This window comes from Plectrocnemia conspersa, unplaced genomic scaffold (assembly GCF_051122295.1).
Source record: "Plectrocnemia conspersa isolate PC_06_02 unplaced genomic scaffold, ASM5112229v1 ptg000013l, whole genome shotgun sequence".
Taxonomy (NCBI): domain Eukaryota; kingdom Metazoa; phylum Arthropoda; class Insecta; order Trichoptera; family Polycentropodidae; genus Plectrocnemia; species Plectrocnemia conspersa.
This window is the reverse complement of record NW_028277177.1, coordinates 988,830-1,015,214: the sequence shown is the minus strand read 5'-3', so window position 1 is coordinate 1,015,214 and position 26,385 is coordinate 988,830. Positions and strand designations below refer to the sequence as shown.

The 26,385-nt window shown below is 31.8% G+C and overlaps 4 protein-coding genes across 5 annotated transcripts; 2 read left to right on the top strand and 2 right to left on the bottom strand.

Moving 5' to 3' along the window:
* Positions 1–1,084: 1,084 nt before the first annotated feature.
* Positions 1,085–8,290, bottom strand: Dic1 (Dicarboxylate carrier 1). Its single transcript, XM_088202142.1, has 6 exons — positions 8,154–8,290; positions 4,127–4,307; positions 3,920–4,032; positions 3,703–3,842; positions 3,428–3,635; positions 1,085–1,470 (listed from the first exon to the last, which is right to left on the bottom strand). The coding sequence occupies exons 2-6, from the start codon at positions 4,290–4,292 to the stop codon at positions 1,219–1,221; spliced, it is 879 nt and encodes a 292-aa protein (XP_088058268.1). The 5' UTR covers positions 4,293–4,307; positions 8,154–8,290; the 3' UTR covers positions 1,085–1,218.
* Positions 8,291–13,025: 4,735 nt separating this feature from the next.
* On the top strand, positions 13,026–14,293 carry Elp6 (Elongator complex protein 6). Its single transcript, XM_088202150.1, has 2 exons — positions 13,026–13,114; positions 13,479–14,293. The coding sequence occupies exon 2, from the start codon at positions 13,480–13,482 to the stop codon at positions 14,224–14,226; it is 747 nt and encodes a 248-aa protein (XP_088058276.1). The 5' UTR covers positions 13,026–13,114; position 13,479; the 3' UTR covers positions 14,227–14,293.
* Positions 14,294–19,065: 4,772 nt separating this feature from the next.
* Positions 19,066–25,366, top strand: LOC148226871 (uncharacterized). 2 transcript variants are annotated; one of them, XM_088202082.1, is made up of 10 exons: positions 19,066–19,259; positions 21,395–21,590; positions 21,660–22,658; positions 22,722–22,880; positions 22,947–23,121; positions 23,192–23,282; positions 23,347–23,565; positions 23,642–23,713; positions 24,723–25,065; positions 25,125–25,366. In XM_088202082.1, the coding sequence occupies exons 2-10, from the start codon at positions 21,459–21,461 to the stop codon at positions 25,341–25,343; spliced, it is 2,409 nt and encodes an 802-aa protein (XP_088058208.1). In that variant the 5' UTR covers positions 19,066–19,259; positions 21,395–21,458; the 3' UTR covers positions 25,344–25,366. The 2 variants fall into 2 exon arrangements, with proteins under 2 accessions (XP_088058208.1, XP_088058209.1); XM_088202083.1 differs by lacking the exon at positions 19,066–19,259 and having other exon boundaries at positions 21,393–21,590.
* On the bottom strand, positions 25,354–25,759 carry LOC148226870 (uncharacterized). The gene is made up of 2 exons (XM_088202159.1): positions 25,577–25,759; positions 25,354–25,515 (listed from the first exon to the last, which is right to left on the bottom strand). The coding sequence occupies exons 1-2, from the start codon at positions 25,673–25,675 to the stop codon at positions 25,420–25,422; spliced, it is 195 nt and encodes a 64-aa protein (XP_088058285.1). The 5' UTR covers positions 25,676–25,759; the 3' UTR covers positions 25,354–25,419.
* Between the last annotated feature and the right edge of the window lie 626 nt (positions 25,760–26,385).

The following is a 26,385-nucleotide window of genomic DNA, read 5'->3' as shown; positions in this document are numbered from 1 at the left end:
CACTCAACGATATCTCATAATATAACCACTTGTTAATGCTATCAGTCCACTTCTTTATTAAGCCATATTGTAGATAATATACATGAACAACCATGTTTTTTAAATGTGTACAAAAAATATTTTTTTCATTTAAAAAAATGTTGCAAAATAATTTTTAAAAATATTATAATATACAGTTAAAATATAATAATAACTATAAAATATTATTAAACATACAACAGTTCACATAAATTAGAAAAAATATATAATCCGCTTCATCGATTTTGAAAAGGCTTTGACATAAAAAATTAACTGATATATTACAATATGTGGATACATATAAACATATTAGTATTAAATATCAATAAAAAAATGTTTTAAGATTTTGAGCCATAGATATAATATTTAATACACAGGCGACATAGTGCTTCTTGCAAAAAGCGAAAAAGGCATTCAATATTTACAATAGTTATTTATTTAAATATAAAACATAAATGTAGAATTTAATAATTTATTTTTATATTGAATTAAGTAAATCATTTTAAAAGAAGAATCAAATATTATAGTTTATGGTTTTGCAAACAAGCTTAATGAAATGCTGTCTGTTACAATTTAACTAAAAAATATTTATGAAGTTTATATAATATTTTAATATGGTTGTCCGCGTATATTACTTTGTATTTAAAAAAAAGGAAGACAATATATCATAAGAAATATAAGAAGTGTATGTGTATAAATAATGACACGCACTATATTTTTATATATTTAATCACTCTTGTGAATATTTTTCTACATTTTATGAGTGATATGTATCATCTATTAACCAGCACATGTGTCGTGCCATGTAATTCGTTTACAACGACAACAAATCTCACACATTTAAAACTTATACATATATTAATAAGATCAGTTTTCAATATTAAACAAGAACAATTGGATGGAATGCTATTAAAGAATGCGATGAACATAATAATTTATAAAATGAATCATCATAATAAATGATTCATTTGGAATATACCTTTTCATAAATTAACAATCACAGTCAATATGGAATTCAAGAACTGCATATTTTTAAATACCACTTAGTAGTCTCAATAAATTGTATATAAATATAATATTTTTAAATATAATATATAATAAAAATAACTGCAATACTTTTGAATTTGACACGTTGACATTTTCAATTTGTTCATTAAAGAAAAAAAAATATATAATATCTGAATGGAATAATTGCCACTTTTACAAATGATGGCTTTCCCTCGTAACTTTCAAATAACCAAAGTTCAATCTCAACTGTTCCAAGAATACAAAAGTCAAGATTGTGTGTGGAGCCAGCCTCACAAAAGCCGGAACGTAACCTTTGAAAAAACTCATCGGTCCTTCCTTAGCAGTGGATACGATGAGAGTTCGTAAACTGGTCGCTTCACCGGCATTCATGGCCCTCGTTTTTAACACATCCATAGGTTGCGTCAAAGTAGTCGCAATAGCACCCTAAAAATATAATTCATTGGTACAATTACAATATATAACAATTTTGCATAAGGATAAAATAACTCGATAAATAAGTAAAATTGAAAGAATATAATAAATAAATTAAATATTAATTTTTGATCAGATGTAACTTTTTAACAAATGGTCAGTAACAAAGCTCCAATAGTGAATCATTCGTTAATATAACTAAAGTAGAAAATTAAATGGTCAGTAACTTTTAAATAAAACTTAGGATTAAATGTGATAATTGTATAAAAATATTTTATATTCGATTTTTCTGTCACTTTATTTCATATCTATCAATACTTATTATCGTTCTCTAATAACACATTACAGTTAAACAGTTATTCTTTTTATTGACATCTTCAAATAAAGAAGTAGAACTATTTAAGATAAAATATTATTAAAAAAGTCTACAGTCACTTTCAAAATATTTGGCGTAAAGCCATAAAATTGGCTTCCCGTCGGTTGTTAGTCCAACTAAAGCCAATTATTTGATTTTCCGTCAATAGTATAAAAAAATATGAGCGTTAGGTCGAAAAATTACTAACCATTTATTATATAAAACAAATCTTTAAAATATTACTGCCTATTGATACCATTAATATATTTACTTACTGTTCAATTAAACTACTAATCAAAATCAAACCACTGACTCAAAAATACAGGAGCATATTATACAAAGTACATATTTAAAAAATTAACAGTTAAGTTTGACGGATTTTTTTAGTGTAGTCGTTTTTATAAAAATGGTTTGTAGGTTATGTAATAAGCCCATAATTGGATTTAAATTTAGCATGTACATATAAATTAGATAATCCTTTATTATTAAATCTAAATAACATCAATTTTATGATAATTTTATTTTTCAATTTTTCTTAGGATTATATTGAAAATAAAAAGATTATAAAAATTAAAATGAATGAAGCACCATGCCCAACATTCCTATCTGATAAGCCGAATTTTGACCAATAGGAGAGCGCAAAAAACAGTTATCACTTCCCAGAAGTCAAAAATCCACGTCAAAAGCAATACTATCGTGCCGTCGCTGTCGCAGTGGAAACCCTCAGCTATATAGCGTTCATATTAAGACTGTCTACAACAATATTACAACTTATAATAAGTGAGAATCGAATGAAGCATATCTAAACAGAATTTTGACCAATTGGAGAGCACAAAAAACAATTATCCCTTCTCAGAAGTCAAAAATCCACATCAAAAGCAATAAAATCGTTCCGTCGTCGTTGCACTGGGAACACTCAGTAAAGAGCATTCTCACGTTTTATTGCTTTTGACATGAATATTCGCCTTCTTAGAAGTGATAATTGTTTTTGCGCCCTCATAAGTGTTTATTTTATTTTGTCATTTGTACAGCAAGAATATAGTACTATTTTTTGTCATATAAGCTCAATGTGTTTACCCCATTGTAACACATTGAGCTTACACCCGTCATGTTGCAAAGGAAGATTTATAATAAATAAATAAAAAAAGATCATTGTCTTATATCACTGGTCTATCATTTTGGTTCAAATTGTGATAAAATTTAATAATGGCGAAATATTGTAGTATAGCTACTACAAAAAATTGCATATGCTGTAAAAAACTAAATTACTTCAGTAACAAAAAATGATTTGTTATCAAAAACCTCATGCTCAAAATATATTAAACAAAATAGTAAATTATAACAATCATAAAAATGCTATTAACAATGATTTTTGAGTATTTTATTAAAGCAAGTTTTGATAAACGATGAATTTAGAAGAAAATTTGTGAAAATAAAATTAACAATATATAAAAAACTAGAGCATATATTTATCTTTTTTAATTATTAATCGAGTTATCTTATAATATAATAAAATACTAGGGTTGCTTGAAAAGTTCATTGTTCACCAAGATTTTATTATATCCGATTCCGATAACTTTTCAAACAGTCCTCGTAATGTAATTTATTACTCACGGCCAATAAGCTCGATGTCACGTGTAGTGCAACGTTATCGTCGAAGTATGGAGTTTTGATCAGAAAACTTTTTATTTGATCGTAGCAAGAGAGTTGACCGACAGTCATCAATATCGCACGACCCACGGCCATACTGGCTCCGGACCACAAGCGCGTGACGCCTTCTTCCGTTAAGACACGGTACAAACCGTCAATTGCGTGTTTATAACTAAAAAAATACATAAGAGCATGAACATAATATTTTTAATAAGTTAAACTATTAATAAATGTCTTACTTTCTTCGTTCGTTCAGTGGTAATTTTACATCATTTTGCATTCGGACGTTAACTAAATCTGCTGGTGTTCCGACAAACCCTCCGGCGGCACCGCCGAGAGCCGCAAGCATCACAGAAGTTTGCACCGATAAAGGACCACCCTGAAAATTGTATAAAAGAAAATTAATATATGTATTATATATATTAATCCAACGCAATTGTATTATATAATACATACACTTTTTGAGGACACTTTTTGTTTAGCGACCTCGTAAATTCCGAATCGGACCATTGAATAAGAGAGCTGCCGTAGAAGAGACGCTGATATGCCATTGTAGAACGCCAATACGCCTATGAAAAGGTGAGCAGTTAAAGAGATTCAACGACATAGTAAATATGAAAATTGCTTGTAAGCATTGTCATGCATGACAGTTTATTTACGAACCTTGATTTCTAACAATGTTCATTGCTAGGGTCCCCAATGGCACTTTGGTACCGCGCTGTGTTTGCAATTGAACTTTTAATAGATCCAACGGATGAGTGCAACAAGCTGCACCGGCCGAGGCCACTCCGCCAAAGTACCATCGGGATATTCTTTGGTTTTGTGACATTTTGAAAAGTTATATCTGTAAAAATTATATTAATTTATATAAGTATTTTAGGTTGTAAACATAATAAATAATTAATAAACTAAAATTAAAAATACTATTATAATAAACAAGTACACGCTCGTCTCGGAATAAGTCGGTTTAAATATAACTGTGTCCCAGTTATCTAAAATTAGTTGTTCTAAAAATTATAACCATAATCCAATAAAAAGTATATATGTACGTCACTTCATTTAATATTTAAGATAATGTATATACTTAATATAAGTGTTTTGTTTTTTACTGTATCATCGATTTTATCGTTTTTCATCACTTTTGCTTGGACATAGCAAATATTTTTTTTATATATTATATAAGCTTGACGTTTGGGTTTTATATTATAATATAATTATTAAAGTGAAATGATGGGTCATAAAATTGTTACAAAAAATAAATGCTCAATATTGTTACATATTTATCACTTTAGTTACTATAGTAACGTACATATATAATCTATTGCTATAGTATTTTTTATCATTTATGGGATTATTTCACATTTTTTTATAACAAATGTATCTTTATTTTTAATCTTCCGTTGTAACATGTCAGTCATTAGCCAATATGTTAACACAATCAAAACCTATAAGCAATAACACGCTACATTTTATTTATTTTCGTTACTCAGTGCACAGAAAAATCGTTTAATGCGTAATCATCACATGATCTAAAATTTCCCTGTGATTAGTCGGTCGCCCTGAGGGGCAGTACCGGTATGTATAAGTACACAGGGCGATATTGTTTTTGATCTCACGGTACAGATGTCGAGATTATTATCTTATCGCTCATATCACTTTTGTAATAGTTTTTTATTTTACTTATTTATTATAATCATTACCACATTCAACGTGTATTTTTTTTAATTTCTAATATAAATACTGTTTTATTTATTTTTAAAAATTGCTTTATTTGTTCTAATTCTAATTAATATTTAACTACTAATTAATTTCGTTTCACTGATTTTGACCGGCCGCCTAAAAAAGATTCGCTATTGCTGATTTATTGTATTGTTAATATGATGTGTGTACTTCAGTGGCGTAGCTAGGGTATGTGCCGCCCGGGGCAATCCTTAAAATTGCCGCCCCCCCCCCCATACATTTTTTTGCAGGGTCATAAAATCAGCATTTCTTAAAATAATAAATTGATTATTGTTAAGCTCTTGGTATTCGTAGATTTACATACATTTTAGTTTATTCAGGGTTAAGAACCACACTAGACGATTCCATCGCGAATATCCCGCCCACAAGCAAGTGCCGCCCGGGGCGGCCCGCCCCCTCCGCCCCCCCATAGCTACGCCACTGGTGTACTTATGTTTATCATATATATGTATATTATGTGAATTATAATTATAAATTAATATATAAATGTTTATCATAAAGTTAATAAAATCCTAAAATAAAGAATATCAATGTTTATTCACAATTTAATCTCTCTTAATTTAATCGACCACTAAAATGAATCAGAAAATAAAAAATGGGGCACAGAGACGTATCGTGGTGGTGGGGGGGGGGATTAAAATTTATTTTTGTTCTTATTTGTATCTTAATTTAACTTAATTTTTCTTGAAGTATGACTTATTTTATATGTAAACAAATACCCAAGTGATTTTTTAATTAAATAAATATTATACATTTCACGCTTTTAAGCGTCTCATAAATTATGTCACAGGTTGGGGTGGGGGTAATCGGAATTGTGACAGTGTGAAACAAATAAACATCATGTAATATGGGGGGAGGGGGCCGGGGGTTAAAAATTTACGAAAAATATCTGACATTATTTATAGAAAAAATCTGTATATTTTTTATATAATGTTCACGTTTAAATATTTTCCTTTTCATATTCAATCGTTTTTATGTGTTGTGGAGAAAGGGGGGCAAATTATGATTTATTTTAAAAAGTGTGCTACGGATTAAAAAATAGATACACTAAAAATTGTTAATTATAAAATATACTTGTGCTTAAAAAATGTTGAGAATCTGTGTAATATCAACTAATTTTAACATTTCGTTAAAAAATGCGCAAAATATAAAGTATTGGGGCGGCAATCGTATGTTTGCGCGCAGGCGGTCAATCTCCTAGGTGCGGCCCCGAGCCCTGTTATATTAGGAACTTATTAGTCATTAAATTTTATTACTGTTGGATAATATATGTTCTCATTATAAATGGCAGCACTGGGAAAATGCGTATTTCCAATAATGTAATATTATAGTGTTAAAAGTAACTGAAAGAACAGTTAAAACGTCTATAAAAATAAACACTAATATAAAAAAAATATGAATAAATATTAAGTTTTTTTTATATAAATTTAATATAATTTTAAGTTACAGAAAATATATTATTATAGAAAAGTTTTCTAAAAATTTTATTCAAAAATTTTCAACATCTTAGAAATTGACTTGCTAAACTTTTTAATTAATTTAATTTAAATTATTCCCTTCTAAAATAATATCAAAAATCTCTGATATAATTTTATAAACAATATGAAAAAATATTTCTCCAATATACTCCAATTGTAGTTAAAAATCAATCATTCGCGCAGCGCGAATGTTTTTAATTTTTATTAACAGCCCAATTTTTTACAAAAAATTCTAATTTAATAATCAAAAGCAAAGACGCATTTAAAAATATATATAAAAAAAACTTTGAAGTTAAATAATTTTAGTCTGACAGGGCCGCGATCAATCGGCCCCACTAATAAATCTTACTAAGTACCTACCAATTTTTCTAAAATGTCATGTGATATTAGTTTTTTTAAATAAAAACTTCACATTATCAAGTCTATATTTATTCAAACCCAAAAAATATTTATTTATAATAATATTATTTTTATGTTATAAATAAAAACTATTTTAATCATTTGAGTTTTTGCATATACTATGCAAAATAGATTGCAAACGTTTAATTGGTCATATACTGAGATATTTTTGTTGGATTGCCCAGTAATATATTAATTTTATTATGCTACTATCTTTAGTTTGCCTATAAATAAAGCGACTCTGAATATAGTTGGTTAATTTTTGAGATTATATACATAATAATATCATATATTTAAAATACTTATGCTTTAAAACAAATTCCTCACCCGTAAGTAGTTTATATTTAAAGTTATATGTCTACTTTTAAATAAAATATAAAGTACATATGTACATACATATATGCCTTTAATTAATCAAATATTATTTTTAATAATTTTATTGCCAAATTTGGTCATTTTATTTTTTACAAAACGACTAAACATACAATTAAAATTGCCTATTCATTAATATTTAATTTAATTGTGCTGATAAATCAAGTTGTGTGTATTACAAAATATAACAATTTTCAACCAAATTTCTACCAGAAAGAATATTTTAATTTATTTCATGTTTACTGTCACGAGCCGAGAAAAAAATAATAATTGCAAGTTTCGGACAAGCGATAAAAGTTCGACCATTAAAAATAATTCAATATGTGTATGTTTTCAATTTATTATTATATTGTATCATAATGAAATTTATAAACAGACTCGTCGAAACTGAGTTCCATTAACAAACAAACCGGTTATGAGTCAATGCACCTTGAAGCGCAATAAATTAAAACCAATCATTATTTAAAAAAAGTCGGTAATCCAATTGCATCCAAAATAAAGTTAATCGCGACCATTAACCCGTGGCTAATAGTAATTCAATAATAATAATATTTATTTAATTTAATTTAAAAAAGATAAATTTAAAAATTGATAACTAGTATACATATAGGGAATTAGAATTGATTTTTATTTAAAAAAAAGAAATAAAAAAAGTGTATAAAATGTAAAGGGATAAAAATGGGATTGCGTCACGGCCTGACCTTGAAGGTGTATCGACTGAGTATGGCGCCTGTGACCTTGAATCGAGCTCCGCGGCGCACGTCGACACTGACGGCTCGCCGCGTGGGAACTGTCAACTTGACAGTCGAGCAGTAGGCCTTAGCCTCTAACCTTTACCTACAAGAAAAATGCATCACGAAATTGGAATCGCTCATACATTTAAATTAGGATTTTGTTTGTTTTGTCTTTTTGATTTTTACTATAAAATAGATTTATAGAAAGCCGGCTCTGACGCAAAAGGCCAACTTGGCAACGAACAAATATGACGCACTGTAAATAGCACTAAAACTTTTTTTAATAATGATTGTAAATTAAAAAGACACAACTATCTTTAGTTCAAAGTATTAAGAAATAAAATTTATCGGATTTATAAAACATTCTAACAAAAGCTTACTTTAAGAACATTTTCCATATTAAGAAACGCTCTTTAGCGAGCGTTCCCATTATTTTTTGCGCTCTCCTATTGGGCAAAATTCGGTTTAGATATGCTTCATTCGACTCTCACTTAATGTAAGTCGTAATATTGTTTACATTTAGGGGGGGGGGCATGGGGTTTTAGCCATAGAGACGATTTTGTTTTTATCTTCTCAATGATCACAAAACGTTTAAATATTTAAATTTCCTCTTTATTTGTGGAACAGGAAAAAGTCGCAGGGGGGTACGGTGGCTTTCGTTTATGGCCAAATTCACGTAGTGCAAAAAATAAGAGTTTTTTATACACAATTATCTTACACAATCGGCGTAATATTTATAGGATATACTTATGTTTAACGTACGGTGTTAATAATATACAGTGAATTATACCATTATAATCAAATCGAACCTTATTTTGCTCTTGATCTTTAGAGCACATTTATTGAGACGACTGAACCTTTTTTTCGATACACTTATGATTCATCACATGTTTTCAATACAATTCATCACAATATTCATCCGTAAGATTAGAAAAATCTAGGTCAACCTAATATGTGACTATTGATCGTAATTATAATTATATTTTAACGACTCTAACGAATAATTTCGATCTCACAGACACGATAGAAATGAAAAAACAAAAACAGGTCCATATAGGATTCAAACCCATGTATTGCAGATCAATAGTCATAAAATTATACAAGCGTTTATCAGGCTGGTAGTTATTATTGCTGGCACTAATAAGCGTTGATTGTGATTGCCCATGTTGTAATGCATTGGGCTCACGCCTGTCAAGTTACAACGGAAGATTGAAAAAGACCACTGTTTTTTTGTTAGAAATATTAAATAATAATGATAAATAAATATAGCTGCAGATTTCTTACCTCAAATATAGAAGGGGGGGGAATTCAATATTTCCTTAAACATAATTAATACTACGAATCTCCACACAACCCATAGTAATGAAGGCAGCAATGCTACATATTGCAAAATTTGTTTATTTATAGTTAGTCTTCCAAAACACGCGTTAGCCCAATACATTACAACGGGTTATATACACAATGAATACTTACAAGTAAACCAGTTTGTAAATTAGTGACAGATATTTTATTACTAAAAAGATATTACTACAGCGTACAACCAATATATGTCACTATTTACGAGTCAGCTCGATATTTTAAATTATTTATTACGATATTCATCCGTAAGACTATAAAAATCTAGGAAAACATAATCTGTTCATTTTAATATTTCGTTTTCTTGAGATTAATAGAATTTTATTAAATAACGCATTTTACTGCTTAGAATCTAATTCAAAACCAATAAAATTGTTCCGTCGCCGTCGCAGTGGAGACGCAGTGGAGAGTCGGTTATCTAGCGTGCGTATTAAGACTTTTTATAACATCGAGCGAAACATATCTAAACCGCATTTTTGATCAATAGGAGACCGCTAAAAACAATTATCATTTCTCAGAAGTCAAAAATCCACGTCAAAAGCAATAAAATTGTATCGGCGCCGCCGCAGTGGGAACGTTCGTTACCGATCGTTCCCACTGCGACGGAGTCGACACTATATTACTGCTTTGGGCGTGAATTTTTGACTTCTAAGAAGTGATGATTGTTTTTGCGCCCTCCTATTGACCAAAATTTGATTTTAATATACTTTAACCAGTACTCTTATATCAGAAGTTCATAGAAATATCGGTTAGGATTATCATATTTAAAAAAATAGTGTATTATCTAAATGCAGACAAGCTATAGAGCAATATGAGAGATGCGACGTCTGTCTGTGCATCTTCTTTCACTTATTTTCCCCTGAAAGATGAGTTGGCCTAGTTTGTATTTATTATCAAAATAATAATGAATATAATAATTAATTACATAATAAAAACTAATTCCTATCTCGCATACATTGTATAAATTGAAAAATACTTTTCTGAATATAGGATTCGAACCTATGTCTTTCAAGTATTAGTTAACGGCTTATCATACTGATCTTATAGTATCTTAATATGTCGAATGTAAACGTCAAATCTACAATCTTCTCTACTATATATACTCCATGGTAGTCCTATCCCCTTAATAATAACAAAAGCAGTTTCTAACTAGTTGGTGAGAATTAAAGATATATTTTGACCTAAGTAACATCTTTGGCTGGTCTTATCATTGTTGTTTATGAATTGTATTAATAAAAATATTCTCACTGCGCGATTAACACAATAAAATGTTATCCTTGGAACAAAATAATGCACATTATTAAATAATAGAACTATCGTTTGCTAATATTTATTGAAAGCTTTGTGAAAAATTGTTTAAATTATTTTAAACACCGATTTATTTTAAATCTGAATACATAATTTGTTATTCTATTGTGTTAAATATTAAAGCAATACAAAATATAACATAAAGAATATATAAATAAAGAATATGTAAAACTAATATATGGAAATTACTGCGAACACATAATTATTCAAATCATAATTTCAATTATGCAAAATTACATTGAGATGAACAGACAACTTTACTATGAAAATAAAAATATTAAGTCATTAATGTTTTAAGTTGTAGAAAATCTTTGCTATTTACTTGATTCGTTAGAAACAAAATTAAAAGTAGCTGGCAACAGAAATACACATAGTAACACGAGAATCATATTAGAATCGCACATGCTTCGTTTTTAATGAGTCAACGGCATTTTTTTGTGAATGGGTGCTCGTCCAATTAATCACGAGATTCTCGGAATATTTTTATACATTTGTACTACATTCGATAAAATGAAGGTTAACTGAAACCGTAAGTTATGTTAATATATAATACATCAAATGAAATTGAATTCGACACATAACAAAAATAAAATAAACACTCGTATGGACGTTTGATAAAATGTGATGTCTATTCAAAGAGCGATTGCTTTATCGTAATTGCATGATAATGCGTCGCTTTTATCACTTATCAGCAATTGAAAACACAGCATTAGCTTTATCTACTTAGCGCTGATACATGTGAAATGTATGTACATATATATTTATATAAATATGTACATATATATTTTGCAAGAAAAACTGATTTGTCCTCTAAAACCTACAACAATAAATAAGTACAAACTAATATACATATTTTACTACACGACTAAATTATTTAAAGATCTATGCTTATTAATGTACTACTTAGCATGTTTTAAAATAATAAATCTGCCTTAACGCCATAGGAAACATGTTTATTTGACTTCTGATAAAGAACAAATATCATAATATAAACCTTCTGTCCAATAGCCACTCGATACACTCTGTCTAATAGCCACTCGACACCATCCGTCGCCACAGCTTCATTTTTTGCCCAACTAGTGTTCAGACCGCTTTCTATTGTCTTTACGGATCCACTTAAAACCCAAAGCTTTTTTCAATACCATTTTCAAATTATGGTGACTGTTTGGCCCCCTGTGCTGTATTTATCCACTAGATTTTTAAAATCAAAGCTAAGCCATTACAATTATAATTAACATTAGCAAGAAGGGTTTTTTTAGTTTCGGTCAGTTGCGGTCTACCTAGAGATAAGCAGATTACACTTGTCAAAGGCTTGGCCATCCCTGATATTTATTATTTATCTATCACATAGCAGCACTCGCTTACTGTTAAACTGACTGAACGCGTGATTTTTTATTTTATTGCAGTCAATAATTAATTATTTTTATAGATTATTTAAATCATTTTGATTAAAAATGTAATGCTCCAATACTTAGCTATTATTTTATATAATTTTTAATATTTCATATATATTATACAAAAAATTAATATTAAAATATAAAGAGAAATAATTAAAAATCATATAAAAATAACTAACACTAAAATTAGATATTGCTTTATGTTTATTGGGTCAGTATTTTAATATTTTTTTGCTCGGCATTTTTAAATAGATGGTCAGTATTTTTATTAAGTGATCAGTATGTGTATTAAAAGTTCGCTATACACTGGTCAGTATAATAGCGAACGATATAAATAATTAATGGTCAGTATCTATAATAAATGGTTGATATTTTAATTATTTGTGAAGACTTTTGTCCTCGAAGATCTTCCTACATCGTCTTCGCCCAATAATATTTATAATAATGGACGACACCATTCCCTTCGCTAAAAATATATTGTGTTTTATTGCGAATGGGTCATAGGGTTTGAGTAGGAAATGCGTTTCTGTGCGTGCATAAACAATGACAAAACGGCATAGCGTGGTCTCGTTCTACGCTCGATTAAAAATATTTCGGTCTCTAGACAGTTAGGCCGGCCGCACATGCACGGTTTCCTGATAGAGTTTCAACATCAGGAATTCAGATTCGGAAAATGTGGTACATGGCGTTGAAATGCGTGCATTCAGGTTTCCGAAGCTGAATTCCTGATGTGGAAACCTAATCAGGAACCATACGTGTGCAACCGGCTTTAAATAGTTTTTCTATAATGGCAACACCGAACTGTCACTCCTTCACAATTCGAAGCTGGAAGGTTATGTTTGCCATTTGTATTTCGTGTTAATTGAAGTATGTATCGTTAAAACTATACGTTTCACTTTATTGACAATATTGTATCGCAAAATAAATTTGAAAATATTTTTATTTATTTATATCGCCTCAAAATACAGTATAACAATTATTTACAGAAAGTTATTATTTTTATTTAATAAACATCATTATATTTACCTGACTAGTTCCGCCAGTTATCTGGCAGAGATAACGCAACTTCACCTTTGGTCACAGCGCTAGTTATAGCTTAACATCAACACTTTAATTCACAAATATTTCTTACTTACAAATGTAATTCAGCCAATTAGCATTATTATATTTTATCATGACAGTGCTAAAATGTATTTTTTGTAAACTCATAAAATTTTGTTTACCTTTTTAGAATGGCTAACGACGTCATACATACGTTGGATTTGGATAATGAAGGCTTGAAGGGAAAGCTGATTCTGGTCAAGGAGAATTCTGGCTGCGATGGCAGTTTTTTCCACAGTTGCTTTATTTCTAAGCAAATCAAAGACAAAGGAGCAATTTGTCTTGTTACTGTGCATAACGATTTTAATCACTATTACAGCGTCGGTATGAAAATGGGGTACAATTTGAAATCGTTAAATGACACAGGTTCTGTTATAAATATAGATTTCTTAGATATAGTATCGAATCATATTGATTCAAACGAATCAGTCGATTTAATTTCCATACTATTTTCTAAAATAGAAGATGCCATTCAAACATTGCAAAGCAAGCACTCATCGGTTTGTTTGATTGTTGATGATCTGACCCATCTTTCAAATTTAAAGTTTACCATTACTGATATAAATTTATTTGTACTAAAATGTAGGAACTATGTCATAAATGATGAGCAGTTTTGCGTTGTTTTTGGAACACACGGGACTTCGTCTAATGACGATAGCTATATTGTATCTCAGCTTGTTTCACATATGGCAGATATTGTTTGCGACGTGTCTAATTTGAAGACTGGAAGAAGCGTAGACGTTTCAGGATCTTTCAAAATATTGAAACCGTGGTTGGATAACGACAACACCAACTTATCGACGCACACAAAGCTAAATAATTATCTGTTCAAACTGTTCGACAGAGGTGTGAAGGTTTTCGCTCCTGGCTTGAGATAAATAATTCAAATTGTAAATATATTATGAAACGTGTAAATTAAAATTTAATAAAAATATTTTATTATATTTCAGCTGTGTATGATTTACCATTGTACTTCTGAGGTTATTTATTAAAGTTTTTATGAAAACGATCAATAAATTACCAGAAATATAAAACCTAAGCCTACCTCCCCCTCCCTCCATTACACATAAATTGTTTTCTTATTAAAACATAATTTTAGTTTTGAAGTTAAAGCGCAAGGCAGAAACTGCATCCTGAAGCTCTGAAATTATTTTGTCTTTGAGTATATTCGTTATAAGTTGAATGACATAAATAATTCAGGTACCCGGATCCGATATTATTTTTTTATACATAAAATTATTTTTTTGTATAATTTTTTTTATATAAAATTATTAACCCTTTGGATGCCGGGCATTTTTGGAAAAATGTTCCAGAACTGCCGGGACTTTTTATTAAATAATTAAAAAGTCAAAATGTGTATTTTAGTTTGTAAACATGCTGTCGCGGCGTGCGACGCTGTCTGCAGTGAACTTGACCTAATTAATGATGAATATGCGATTGTGTGTTATTTTAGTTCTTATTTGCGCTGTAATAAGAGTCATTATCGCATGACGTATTAAAAAATACGAGATCTGAGCGGCCGAACTCCAACCAGGAATCAATAACAATGGTATATAATATGTTATTTATTTTTATAATGTAAATAAAACTTTTCGTAAATTAATAAAATATAATATTTTTAAATAATGGTTTAAGTAAAAATACCCTACAGACTGTTGAATATATATATATATATATATATATATATATATATATATATATATATATATATACATATATATATATATACATATATATATATATACATATATATATATATACATATATATATATATATATATATATATACATATATATATATACATATACATATATATATATATATATATATATATATATATATATATATATATATATATATATATATATATACATAATATATATATACATATATATATATATATATATATATATATATATATATATATATATATATGTATATATATATATATATATATACATATATATATATATATATATAAATATATATATATATGTATATATGTATATATATATATATATATATATATATATATATATATATATATATATATATATATATATATATATATATATATATATATATATATATATATATATATATATATATATATATATATATATATATATATATATATGACGACTGTATAACGAGGTCGTCCACTCGGTCCTCCTCTACGGCGCCCCGATCTGGGCGCAGGCCATGATCATAGAGAAAGCCAGACTCAGCCTCAGAGAAGAAGCCTGCTGCGTGTAGCCTCCGCGTACAGGACCGTGTCCGAGGACGCCGTTCTCGCTCTATGCGGCACGCCGCCGTTGGATCTCCTCGCCTTGGAGAGACAGGCGATCTACAACGGCTGCGAGAAGGTGGCTGCCAGAGCTGCGACCGTGACGGAATGGCAGAGGAGATGGGACGCGTCCACCAAGGGCCGGTGGACGCACAGACTCATCGGCGATCTGTCGGCCTGGGTCGGCAGGAAGCACGGTGAGCTTTCGTACCACCTCACACAGGGAATGACCGGACACGGATGCTTCGGTATTTATTTGAAGAGGATCGGCAAAGCGGCGAGTGCCGAGTGCCTCCATTGCAACGCCGGAGAAGACGACGACGCTGAGCACACACTCTTCGGATGCTCGGCGTGGGCAGCGGACAGGATCGCGCTAGAAAGGATCATAGGAAGGTCTGCCACAGTAGACACTATGGTCCAATCTATGTTATTGAACCGAAGCTGCTACGAGGCATGGACGAACTTCGTGTCGGCCGTGATGCGGAAAAAAAAGAGCTGAAAGACAGTTCAAGACAGCGGCCCTAACGGGACAGAGTCTCTAAACTGGACGAGCCGAAGTGCAATATCGGAAGATAGTACCGGCCGTCCAGGAGAGGGCTGGGGAGAGGTTTTAGCCGGTAGGTCGCTGCTTGCAGCGGAATCCGGCACAATCACTAGCAATCTGGACGCTGGTGAAGTCTTTAGAAGATTTCCTCTCCTCACAACAAAAAAAAAAAAAAAAAAAATATATATATATATACATATATATATATATATATATATATATATATATATATATATATATATATATATATATATATATATATATATATATATATATATATATATATATATATATTTATATATATATATATATATACATACATATATATATATATATATATATATACATATATATATATATATATATATATATATACATATATATATATATATATATATATATATATATATATATATATATATATATACATATATATATATATATACATATATATATATATATATATATACATATATATATATATACATATATATACATATATATATATATATATATATATATACATATATATATACATATATATATGTATATATGTATATATATATATATATACATATATATATACATATATATATGTATATACATATATATATATATATATGTATATGGGGGCCAATATAGATTTGTTATGGCCAAAACTGGTCGGCGCAGAAATAGCGGTGTTGTGACGGCTCCCTCTCTTCCGGCAAGCTTGTAAGGGTTCGGACGCGTGCCGTCGCGCGTCCGCCCCATTCTAACCATGTAAACACCGTAAACCGTTAAATAAATATTACTGCAGCGGCTCAATCTGTGTCTCATTGCCACCCGCCATCATCACCACCCCTAAACTGGTAACCTGCGACGTGATCCTGAGCACGTACATGGAGTCAGATTCAAAATGGCAGACACAGACGCCGCTGCAGTACAAAAGCCGAGCCGCTGCTGAGCTGTTTGCTGCCATCCCGCCGGTGCTTCCCTGGACCCGGACTCGAGCTGGCGGACCACCAAGACGATGGGCCTGCGCCCCCGACCATGTGCCGCCATCGTCAGCCACCGTCGCCACTGACAGACGCCGCCACCGACCACGTGACCCAGGAAGCACCCGGCGCCGCCACGCGCCTTCAGCGGGAAGCCACCGAAGTGCTGCCGTAGACCAGGCTCGAGTGGACCACGCGTGACCCGTCACGCACCCGTAGGGCTACGCCCCCGCGACTCCGAGCTCGAACCACATGTTCGGGGCCCGTCACGCGCGCGCCCTGTGTAGCTGCACCGACGCACCACAGGGCCCCGAAAGGTGCTCCCGGACATGCCCGTTCTTCTCGCGCCCCCTGGAGCCCTACGCGCCGCCCGGGTCTACGCGTGTTCCACTCGGCTTGGAGCGAAGCACGCCGCGCGTCACTGGAGGCCGCGCCGCCACACCATACGTCACGACTTTGCTACTTTTGCGCCGCCAGCATTTAATCAACAGCAGCGCCAAGGCCCCCATACCTCCCCCTGGTTATAGTTCGCAATTGTAAATTGCTAGGGCCGGAGCCGTATGGGGGCCAATATAGATTTGTTATGGCCAAAACTGGTCGGCGCAGAAATAGCGGTGTTGTGACGGCTCCCTCTCTTCCGGCAAGCTTGTAAGGGTTCGGACGCGTGCCGTCGCGCGTCCGCCCCATTCTAACCATGTAAACACCGTAAACCGTTAAATAAATATTACTGCAGCGGCTCAATCTGTGTCTCATTGCCACCCGCCATCATCACCACCCCTAAATGTATATATGTATATATATATATATATATATATATATATATATGTATATATATATATATATACATATATATATATATATATATATATATATATATATATACATATATATATATATATATATATATATATATATATATATATATATATATATATATATATATATATATGTGTATATGTATAAAAATAATGATTATAATATATTTATAACATATATTTGAAAAAAATGTTATAAACCCCTGAAGCAATTACCCTACAGACGGTTGAAAATGTATTGGATACTACGATTTCGGAGCCGTCGGATCCGGCAGTTCTCGCTAGTGTAGCGAAAGCCGATATATCGGATTTCGGTAGCCAAAGGGTTAAGAGTACACCTTTGTCATTTTCCAGAAATGCCAAACCAAAACTAGCTAATTTATAATAATTTACGTACTTTTTTTTAAAGTTAACATTGAGTAAAAATTATCTTTTGAATACTTATGTTCCTTTAACGCACGATTTAAAAAATTCTAGGCATTATACCCCGTCAGTATTACCGTGCGAAATAAAACACAGCAATAAGCACATTTACTAGCTTCTGAAAAATTAAAACCATTTGCAAAATTCTTTATTACTGTTAACCTTTATACAATAAAGTTATTCACTGAAATATTTCTGAAGTACGTCTTATTTCTCTCTTTATATTCTACTGTGGCGAATGTAGTTTTAATTAAACGACCTTTTTTATAGAGCTGGCGAGGACCTGGGGTGTTAGACCGTTGTTATATATTGATTGAAAAAAAGAAAAGAATGTATATTTAAACTAATAAAAATTAATTTAAAAAACACCCGCTTCACAAGTTGAGCGGTGGTGTGTCAACACTGAGAACCGCCACAGACCCCCTTGCCAGAATTTTATTTATAATTCGATATATATGTTATTTAGTACTTAATTATCCTATACACAGTTACAAACTTATTATCTACACATACTTAATTAAAACTAACAAAAATATGCATAATAATCTAACAAGGATAAGAATAATTATTTGTGGGCGGTTGTTTTGATTTTGATTTTGACTCTATTTGATTTTGACTCCATGTGGCTGCGGGGCTCTGTAGCACCCGATGTTCGGTCGGCCGAGAAACTAGTTCAGGGCCGCGTCTACAGAAGGCTCTGCGCAGCTAAGTTGCGATGCAGCGAGTCGTCGTTGAGTTTGATGTCCAAACTGGAACGAACAGTTGGTGCTGCATGTCGTCGTTTGAAAAGTCGTTGCCGTATTGGATGCACATGGTGACGAGGTCCTTGTCGGTGGTGGCGTGCGGCAGGCCGCGGATGTAGAGGTTGGTGCGCGACAGCTGTTCCGACGGCGCGTTCGGGTTGTGGCTGATCGAGGTGCTCAATGTGCCGGACTGCGAGCCGGTGGCCGACGAAGAGGACGAGGTCGTGTTGCTGGGTTTCTGGTCTCCGATTTCCTCGCGTTCGAGGAGTTGTTTAGTTTTTGCTTCTCGCGAGATGCTGAGGCGGTCGAGAAGTGCGGCCTTGACCTTTTTGTAGGCGCTGTCAGCTGGTGGGTTAAGGATTATATCCCTAACTTCTTCCTGCGCTCTTGTGTCAAGTGCTCAGTTAAACCGGGTTTCGTCGTTGCTGATTCCGGCGTTCTTGAAACCCCGTTTTCTTCGGTCATCTTAGCTGATCGTCTCTTGCGGGTGGCGGGAGGCGGCGGCTCGCCGGGCGGGTGGGGCGGCCTCAGGATCGGGCGCCTCCGCCATCACGTCGGGGACACCAATTTGTAGCGAATGTAGTTTTAATTAAACGACCTTTTTATAGAGCTGGCGAGGAACCGGAGTGTTAGACCGTTGTTATATATTGATTGAAAAAAAGAAAAGAATGTATATTTAAACTAATAAAAATTAATTTAAAAAACACCCGCTTCACAAGTTGAGCGGTGGTGTGTCAACACTGAGAACCGCCACACTACTTTGAATGCCGCTATGTCTCAAATATTGCACGGTTTATTAATGGAAAATACTATACCATTTTATCAAATACAATCTGTAACCATAAAGCGATTGGTGAAGAATATCCAATCATATTTCATTGTTGCCATCTATCTCCTCTATTGGTTACTTTTGAATTTTTTCTACCTGTTTGAATTCTGCTGGTTGTTTTTAAAAATCTTCTCTTTCTCTTAAATATTTGTTGTTTTTCACGCATTGTTCGATATATTTTCGTAAAAATCGAATTCAAATATTTTGTTTGATTAAACGAGATATTCTCCATTTTCTTCCGTTTTTATGCTCCATGTGTGTATGTTGTATTCATGGCTTAAAATATTGAAAATTAATCTCGTATCCTAATTATTAATCCGCCCGTGATATATACCGTGTTTCTCCGAAAATAAGACACTGTATTATTTTTATTTTTGGTTCAAAATAGGTGCTAGGGCTTATTTCTTTTACAAACGGCTGATTTATTAATTTCGATTTACATAATTATATAATAATATAATATTTGTATATGTACATGTAAATCTATTCGAAAACAGTCAGATCATCTTCTTCTGAAACATCGTCATAGCTAACCAATGAGATCCAACCAGAACTTCCTGCAAATCCATTTCCTGTTGAATCAATGGTCTGAATCTTTCATGTTTTGACATATAGCTATTTTTAAATGAATATTTATTATCTTAGTAACCCGTTTGTAATGCTTTAGAAACGCAACTGTCAGTTATTTCGTCCGTACGGCTTATTTTCGGGGGATGGCTTATATTCTAAGTCTTGAAATGTAGTAATTTTCGGATTATGTATGTCTTATTTTAGGAGAAACACGGTAGTAATTGAAATATTTTAACAGGAATATATTACGTTTAATCCATCAAGTTATTGGGATCATAAATATTCTGTAACTTTTCATGTCTCAGTCAATTTTTTTTAAAAGCGTTTTTAAATTGTACTTTTTGATTATTGTTTAAATTTACTTAAATATCATTATGATAAAAAATACACAACCTTACAAAAAATCAGACAGGTAGGGGCATTACTCCTCCCCTTTGAATTAGGCCAGAAAAGTGCATGTCATTTAATTAAATACTATAAATCCTAAAATTCTAGGGCCTTGATGCGAGTGCTATTTTCCCTTGCCTATGTGTAAATTCGCCACTGTTTATATAATATGTTAAGGAATCAGTCTACAGTAAGCCTGCGTATGTGTAATAGTAATCAAACGACCTGCAGCTGTGCTAATAATAAAGTAACAAAGAGTGTATTATAAAATTAATTGCTAATTTCCTAGCAGAATATTCATTTTTGTCACTATAATTTTTATTATAAATAAAATAAGCATTCGACAAATATCACAAGAAGGCAGAAGTTAATAAAGAAAAATATTTTTATTTTGGTATAGGCCATAATTTTAAGTGCTAGCACCAAAACGCCACTTTGACATAAACACTGAAACGTCAATATTTCTTCAGTTGTCAACACTGTAAACGTCAACCGCTTAAATGTCATCGGGTGATTTGTTTTTTTAAATACAAAATGGGAGAATGGGCTATGTGTCGCACTTGCTTATCGAAAGATGTTCCAATGTGTTCTCTATTTGAAGCTAGGCAATTTGGACCTCATTTTTTAACGCCCAGTGATGTTTTAACAATATGCACGCAATTAACTGTATGTATCGCATCTATTAAGTTATATAAATCATTTTTTCACTGTTAAATATAATTTTATTGTTTTTAGATCAACCCTAAAGACATGCTTCCAAATAAGATATGCAAAATTTGTTTGCTGCAAATCACACAAGCTTATGATTTCAATATGAAATCCCTCGAAGCCGAAAAGATGTTTCTTATACAAAATGCATTGAAAGACAATTTAGATATACTAAATCTACCGAGTGTATTGAACGATAAAAATATTATTCAAAAGTCGAATAAAGCGGTTAAAGATGAAACTGTCGTCGCGCTTCCGGTCCATATAGTTCCAAAAGTGAATAATAAAGAAACGAATTTGAAAGAAGTTCGCATCTTACCTAAGCTCAATAACGATACAAAGTCAACAGTTTTGTGGTTGGAGCCGTCGAATATCATATCGAATTCGCTCATTATACCCAATGCTCCACTTATAGCGAACGGTTATGGCATACAAACGCTGAACGATAACGGGAAAAATACTATGAACAAAGTAAGCGGATTGTTTTGTAAAAATTGTAACAAACAATTTGTTTCTACCGAATGTCTGCAGTTGCATGTGCAGAAAGAACATAGCGATTCTGCTCTTATTAAAGTTTGTAGCATTTGCAATGTATCATTCGACTGCGCTGCCAATTTGTCCCAGCATAATTTAGAAGTGCACTTTCCTTCAAAGAAGGTTATGAGATATACATGCGAAATTTGCAGGAAAGTTTATAAGCAAAAGTATTTAATGGAGCGTCATAAGAAAAGAGTGCATAAAAGCAAAGCGGAAGAGATTGATTCAAATAAATGTGAAGTGGATCAAAAAGAGAAATGCGATAATATACCTGACGCAGAAAAGATCTTTTGCAATTTATGCAAGAGAGAATTCAACGGCGTAAAACATTATCAAACTCATATGAGGTTTCACGTGAACAACGTTTGTAAATATTGTAATACTGGATTCTTAAACGAAGAGCATCTTCTCAATCATGTTTCCGATCATATACTAAAATCAACTCCTTATAATTGTGTCTCGTGCGATAGAGTTTTTACGTTGAAGAAGGTAGAAAGAAATTTAAGAGTGGATTTGTTTTCTCAGTGACTATATTTTTTTTATTACTTTCAGGCTCTTAGAAAACATCATAGAGTATATCATCGGACTGTAAATGAATCGTTCTTTTGCGGTCACTGTAAAGTTTATAATCTTATAACTATTGACGAACTACAAAAGCATTTACAAAGTCATCAAAATAAACCACAAGTGGATGGTGTAATATCAATTAATGTAATGCAAACCCAAGTCTTTAATATAAAAAGAAATTTTCATATTAATTATATTTTTATTTTTAAGGATCAACAGCAAAATGGTATTCAAATATCGACTATAATAACTCTAAAAAATATTGTTGACACCACATCAAATTTCGAATTATTGGAAGCTCTGAACGAGTCCTCTAAGTTATTTAAGTTTGGTTCAACCAATGTCGATCCTACATCGAGGAAAGATACTTCAATTGCAGTTAAACGTAATATTTTTAAATAATTTAGTGATGTGACTTTGTCGTTTTGTTCATATATACATATATTTTTTTGTAGTGTCTGAGAATAAAGCCAGTGAAGGTGAAACTTCGACTGTTCAAGATAATACGTATAGTATTCTTCAAAAACACATCATGAACAGCATGAGGTATTAATAGATTTAAATAGAGATTTAGAGATAATGCAATAATATTATTATCCATTTTTTATAGTGCAAATGACAGAGTTAAGGAAGCAGAGAATGAAGTTAAAATCATTCCGAATTCCAAAGCACAGTTTGAATGCGAATTATGCTCAAAAAAATTTACAAGATTGACAAATTTACAAAAGCATATGATCGTCGTGCACAATAATTATCCGATGAAGTGCGTCGGTTGCAATTTCACTTCAGCTAAAGAAGCTATTTTTAAGCAACATGTACGACAATGCCGGTACGTAAACATCAACATTTTTTCTAATTAATAATACTGTCGTTTTAAATATAAATATCATTGTAATTGTTTTTAGGATGTTGCATACCAACAGAAAGTTAATTTGTCCAAAATGTGGTAAAAAATTGACATCATCTACTGGTTATAGGTAAATGTTTTAATCTTCTTTAATAAACCAGCGATATAATTGTTGACTAATACCTGAAAGACTTGTGTTTGAATCCCATATAAACCCTAGTGTTTTGCAATTTCTGTCATGTCTGTGAGATCGGATTTAGTTATTATTATATAGGGTGATCATACGTTCCGTTTTTTTCGTAAAATTGTTCGATTTGTACTATTTTGACCCGTCCACTAATGAACAGTTTTTGTGTCCTCTTCAGCTACCTGCGCCTAAGAAACACATTCTAGTTTTCTCATACATTTTACTTTACAAAGGAATACGAACCGGCCTGTGAAATATTTATAAATAAAAAACACATCTTTAAAATTTGCTTTGTTTTTCGGATACACTTACAATCATTTCGTTTTTAAGACTTCGATAAGTTCAGTCGTTTCAGTTGTGATATTGTTAATAAACAAAGTTGCAGAGCAACGGCGCCGACACGATTTTATTGCTTTTGACGTGCAGTTTTGACTTATGAGAAGGGATAATTGTTTTTTTATATAAAAATTAAATTTGTTTTATTTTTATGTTTCATTCATTTATCTTTGACGATATTAATGATTCTTCAAGGAAAAAATATATTTTTTTTTAATGTGTAACATTTTTGCGGAGCGTCTCGTTTTAAATCCTTGGAAATACGGTCACCCTATCATTATATCAATCATCACATTAGGTTTTCCTTGATTTTCCTAATCTAACAATGGAATACTGTGATGAATAATTAAAATAAAATCGAGCTAGGTCATGTATAGTAACATCTTTTGATTCTAAGTTGTAATATTTGTCTATAATTAATCAAATAGATGTCACTGATTACAGACTTTAATTTAATTTTTTTGACTCAGTACTTACTTAGTTACTTACCCTGTTGTAACACATTGGGCTATCGCCCATCATATTGCAATAAAATATTTACAAAAAATAAATAAATTTATTGTATTTAAATTTATGATTTAATAGTGCATATGATTCTAGTTGTTATCTTTTTTAGGTATCATATAAAGACACATTTAAACAATAGACGGTTCATCTGTCCGGAATGTCAACGATGCTTTTTAACGATCGGTAACTTAAAAGCTCACACCCTGCGGGTCCATTCCAAAGCTCGTCCTCATTGCTGTCAATCTTGCAATCGGACATTCGCAACGCTCGATCATTTGAACAAACACGTGGCCGGCGTTCATTCGAATCGACGCAACCACACATGCAAACAGTGCGGAAAAAAGTTCATACAAAGCTCGCATCTCAACCATCACATGTGGACTCATACCGGAGTAAAGCCACACAGTTGTCCACACTGTCCGAATAAGTACACCGCTAAATGTTCTTTAACAGTGAGTTACATTTAATATATCAATACAATATAAATATTCTACATTACTATCGGTTTCAGAAACATCTTCAAAGATATCACCATCCCGTTAGCACCGAAAAAACGAAAGTATTACCAAACCAAAACGAGGAAATTGTTCTAAATCCAATCCTAGAAGGCGCTAGTTTAGAACTAGATCTGGATAACCTAAACGGAGACGGAATCGTAATCGACGAAACTGACGATTTCGATAAGATGAATGTTGTTTTCATAGTGGAAGAAAATACAACTAATGTTTAATAAATGCCAATTGTTTCTTTAAACGTGTTTTATTTTCTAATATAATAACAACTTAACATAAAGTATATACATTATTTCAAGTTTTTTTTGTTTGATTGCGATTCATACATTCTTTGAACTCTTTTACTTCGTTTTGGCACTTGCGCCAATCTTGTGTGTTTGCTATACACTCCTGCGGTAAAAAATAACAAATATAAATCGATTGCATATTATAATGGAGCATAAGCCCTAACCTGAACTTTATAATGCAACTCGTAGCATCCGGTCTTTTTTAACATTATTTCAACAGGATCGTCGTCATTATCTAGTTCTACTTTAATATTGGGCTTCATTTTTATTTAATGTGAAATAAAATATATAGACAAAGATAACCTCACAGGTTGCGAACTGTCAAATATCAAGATTTTTTCAGCTTGGTGCTGCCAGTCCTAAAAAAAGCAAAGCCCGAAATTGTTATTGTCAATTAATAGTTTCTTTAAGTTAACGCAAATTAGTATCATAATAATCCTAAGATTTTTTTAAAGTAATCTACGATTCTTGATAAAATTTATCTATATTTATATTCATAATTAAATATATTTTGCGTAAATAAATCATAAGACCAACTTTCTCGTATTGTTTTTTCTTTTTCTAATTTTTTTCGATCCACCCTAATATGCAGCTCACTAATATATACAATGAAAGCTGCATAATCAAACGCTTATTTAATAAACTATATACGTTCATTACCGACGCTAAATAGTACATTTATTTACCTATTAATCAATGAGCCAACCGTCGCTTCAAAATTACTTTTATAAAGGTTAGCAAATTATTTACATCATTGAGTTGTTCAGATAACGAAATATTTAACAGATGGCATTCTGTTCATAGACTTTAAATTTATACCTATATACAAATTAAGTGTATTTTCGAAAAAAATGTTTGTTTATTTATTTTAATAAATAAAAACACATTTTTAATACCTAGGACGAAAACAGACTTTATCGGACACCCTCTCAACCGCATTAGTCCGTTATATCGAGGTTTTACTGTATTATAT

Excerpts from the sequence above, each read along its gene's own strand:
- Dic1 (XM_088202142.1), bottom strand. The coding sequence starts at position 4,292 with ATGTCACAAAACCAAAGAATATCCCGATGGTACTTTGGCGGAGTGGCC. Across the intron at positions 4,033-4,126 it reads GAACATTGTTAGAAATCAAG|GCGTATTGGCGTTCTACAAT; the intron begins GTTCGTAAATAA and ends ACCTTTTCATAG. Across the intron at positions 1,471-3,427 it reads TGACATCGAGCTTATTGGCC|GGTGCTATTGCGACTACTTT; the intron begins GTGAGTAATAAA and ends TTATATTTTTAG.
- Elp6 (XM_088202150.1), top strand. The coding sequence starts at position 13,480 with ATGGCTAACGACGTCATACATACGTTGGATTTGGATAATGAAGGCTTG.
- LOC148226871 (XM_088202082.1), top strand. The coding sequence starts at position 21,459 with ATGGGAGAATGGGCTATGTGTCGCACTTGCTTATCGAAAGATGTTCCA. Across the intron at positions 23,714-24,722 it reads ACATCATCTACTGGTTATAG|GTATCATATAAAGACACATT; the intron begins GTAAATGTTTTA and ends TATCTTTTTTAG. Across the intron at positions 25,066-25,124 it reads CCGCTAAATGTTCTTTAACA|AAACATCTTCAAAGATATCA; the intron begins GTGAGTTACATT and ends TATCGGTTTCAG.
- LOC148226870 (XM_088202159.1), bottom strand. The coding sequence starts at position 25,675 with ATGAAGCCCAATATTAAAGTAGAACTAGATAATGACGACGATCCTGTT. Across the intron at positions 25,516-25,576 it reads AGTTGCATTATAAAGTTCAG|GAGTGTATAGCAAACACACA; the intron begins GTTAGGGCTTAT and ends TTTTTACCGCAG.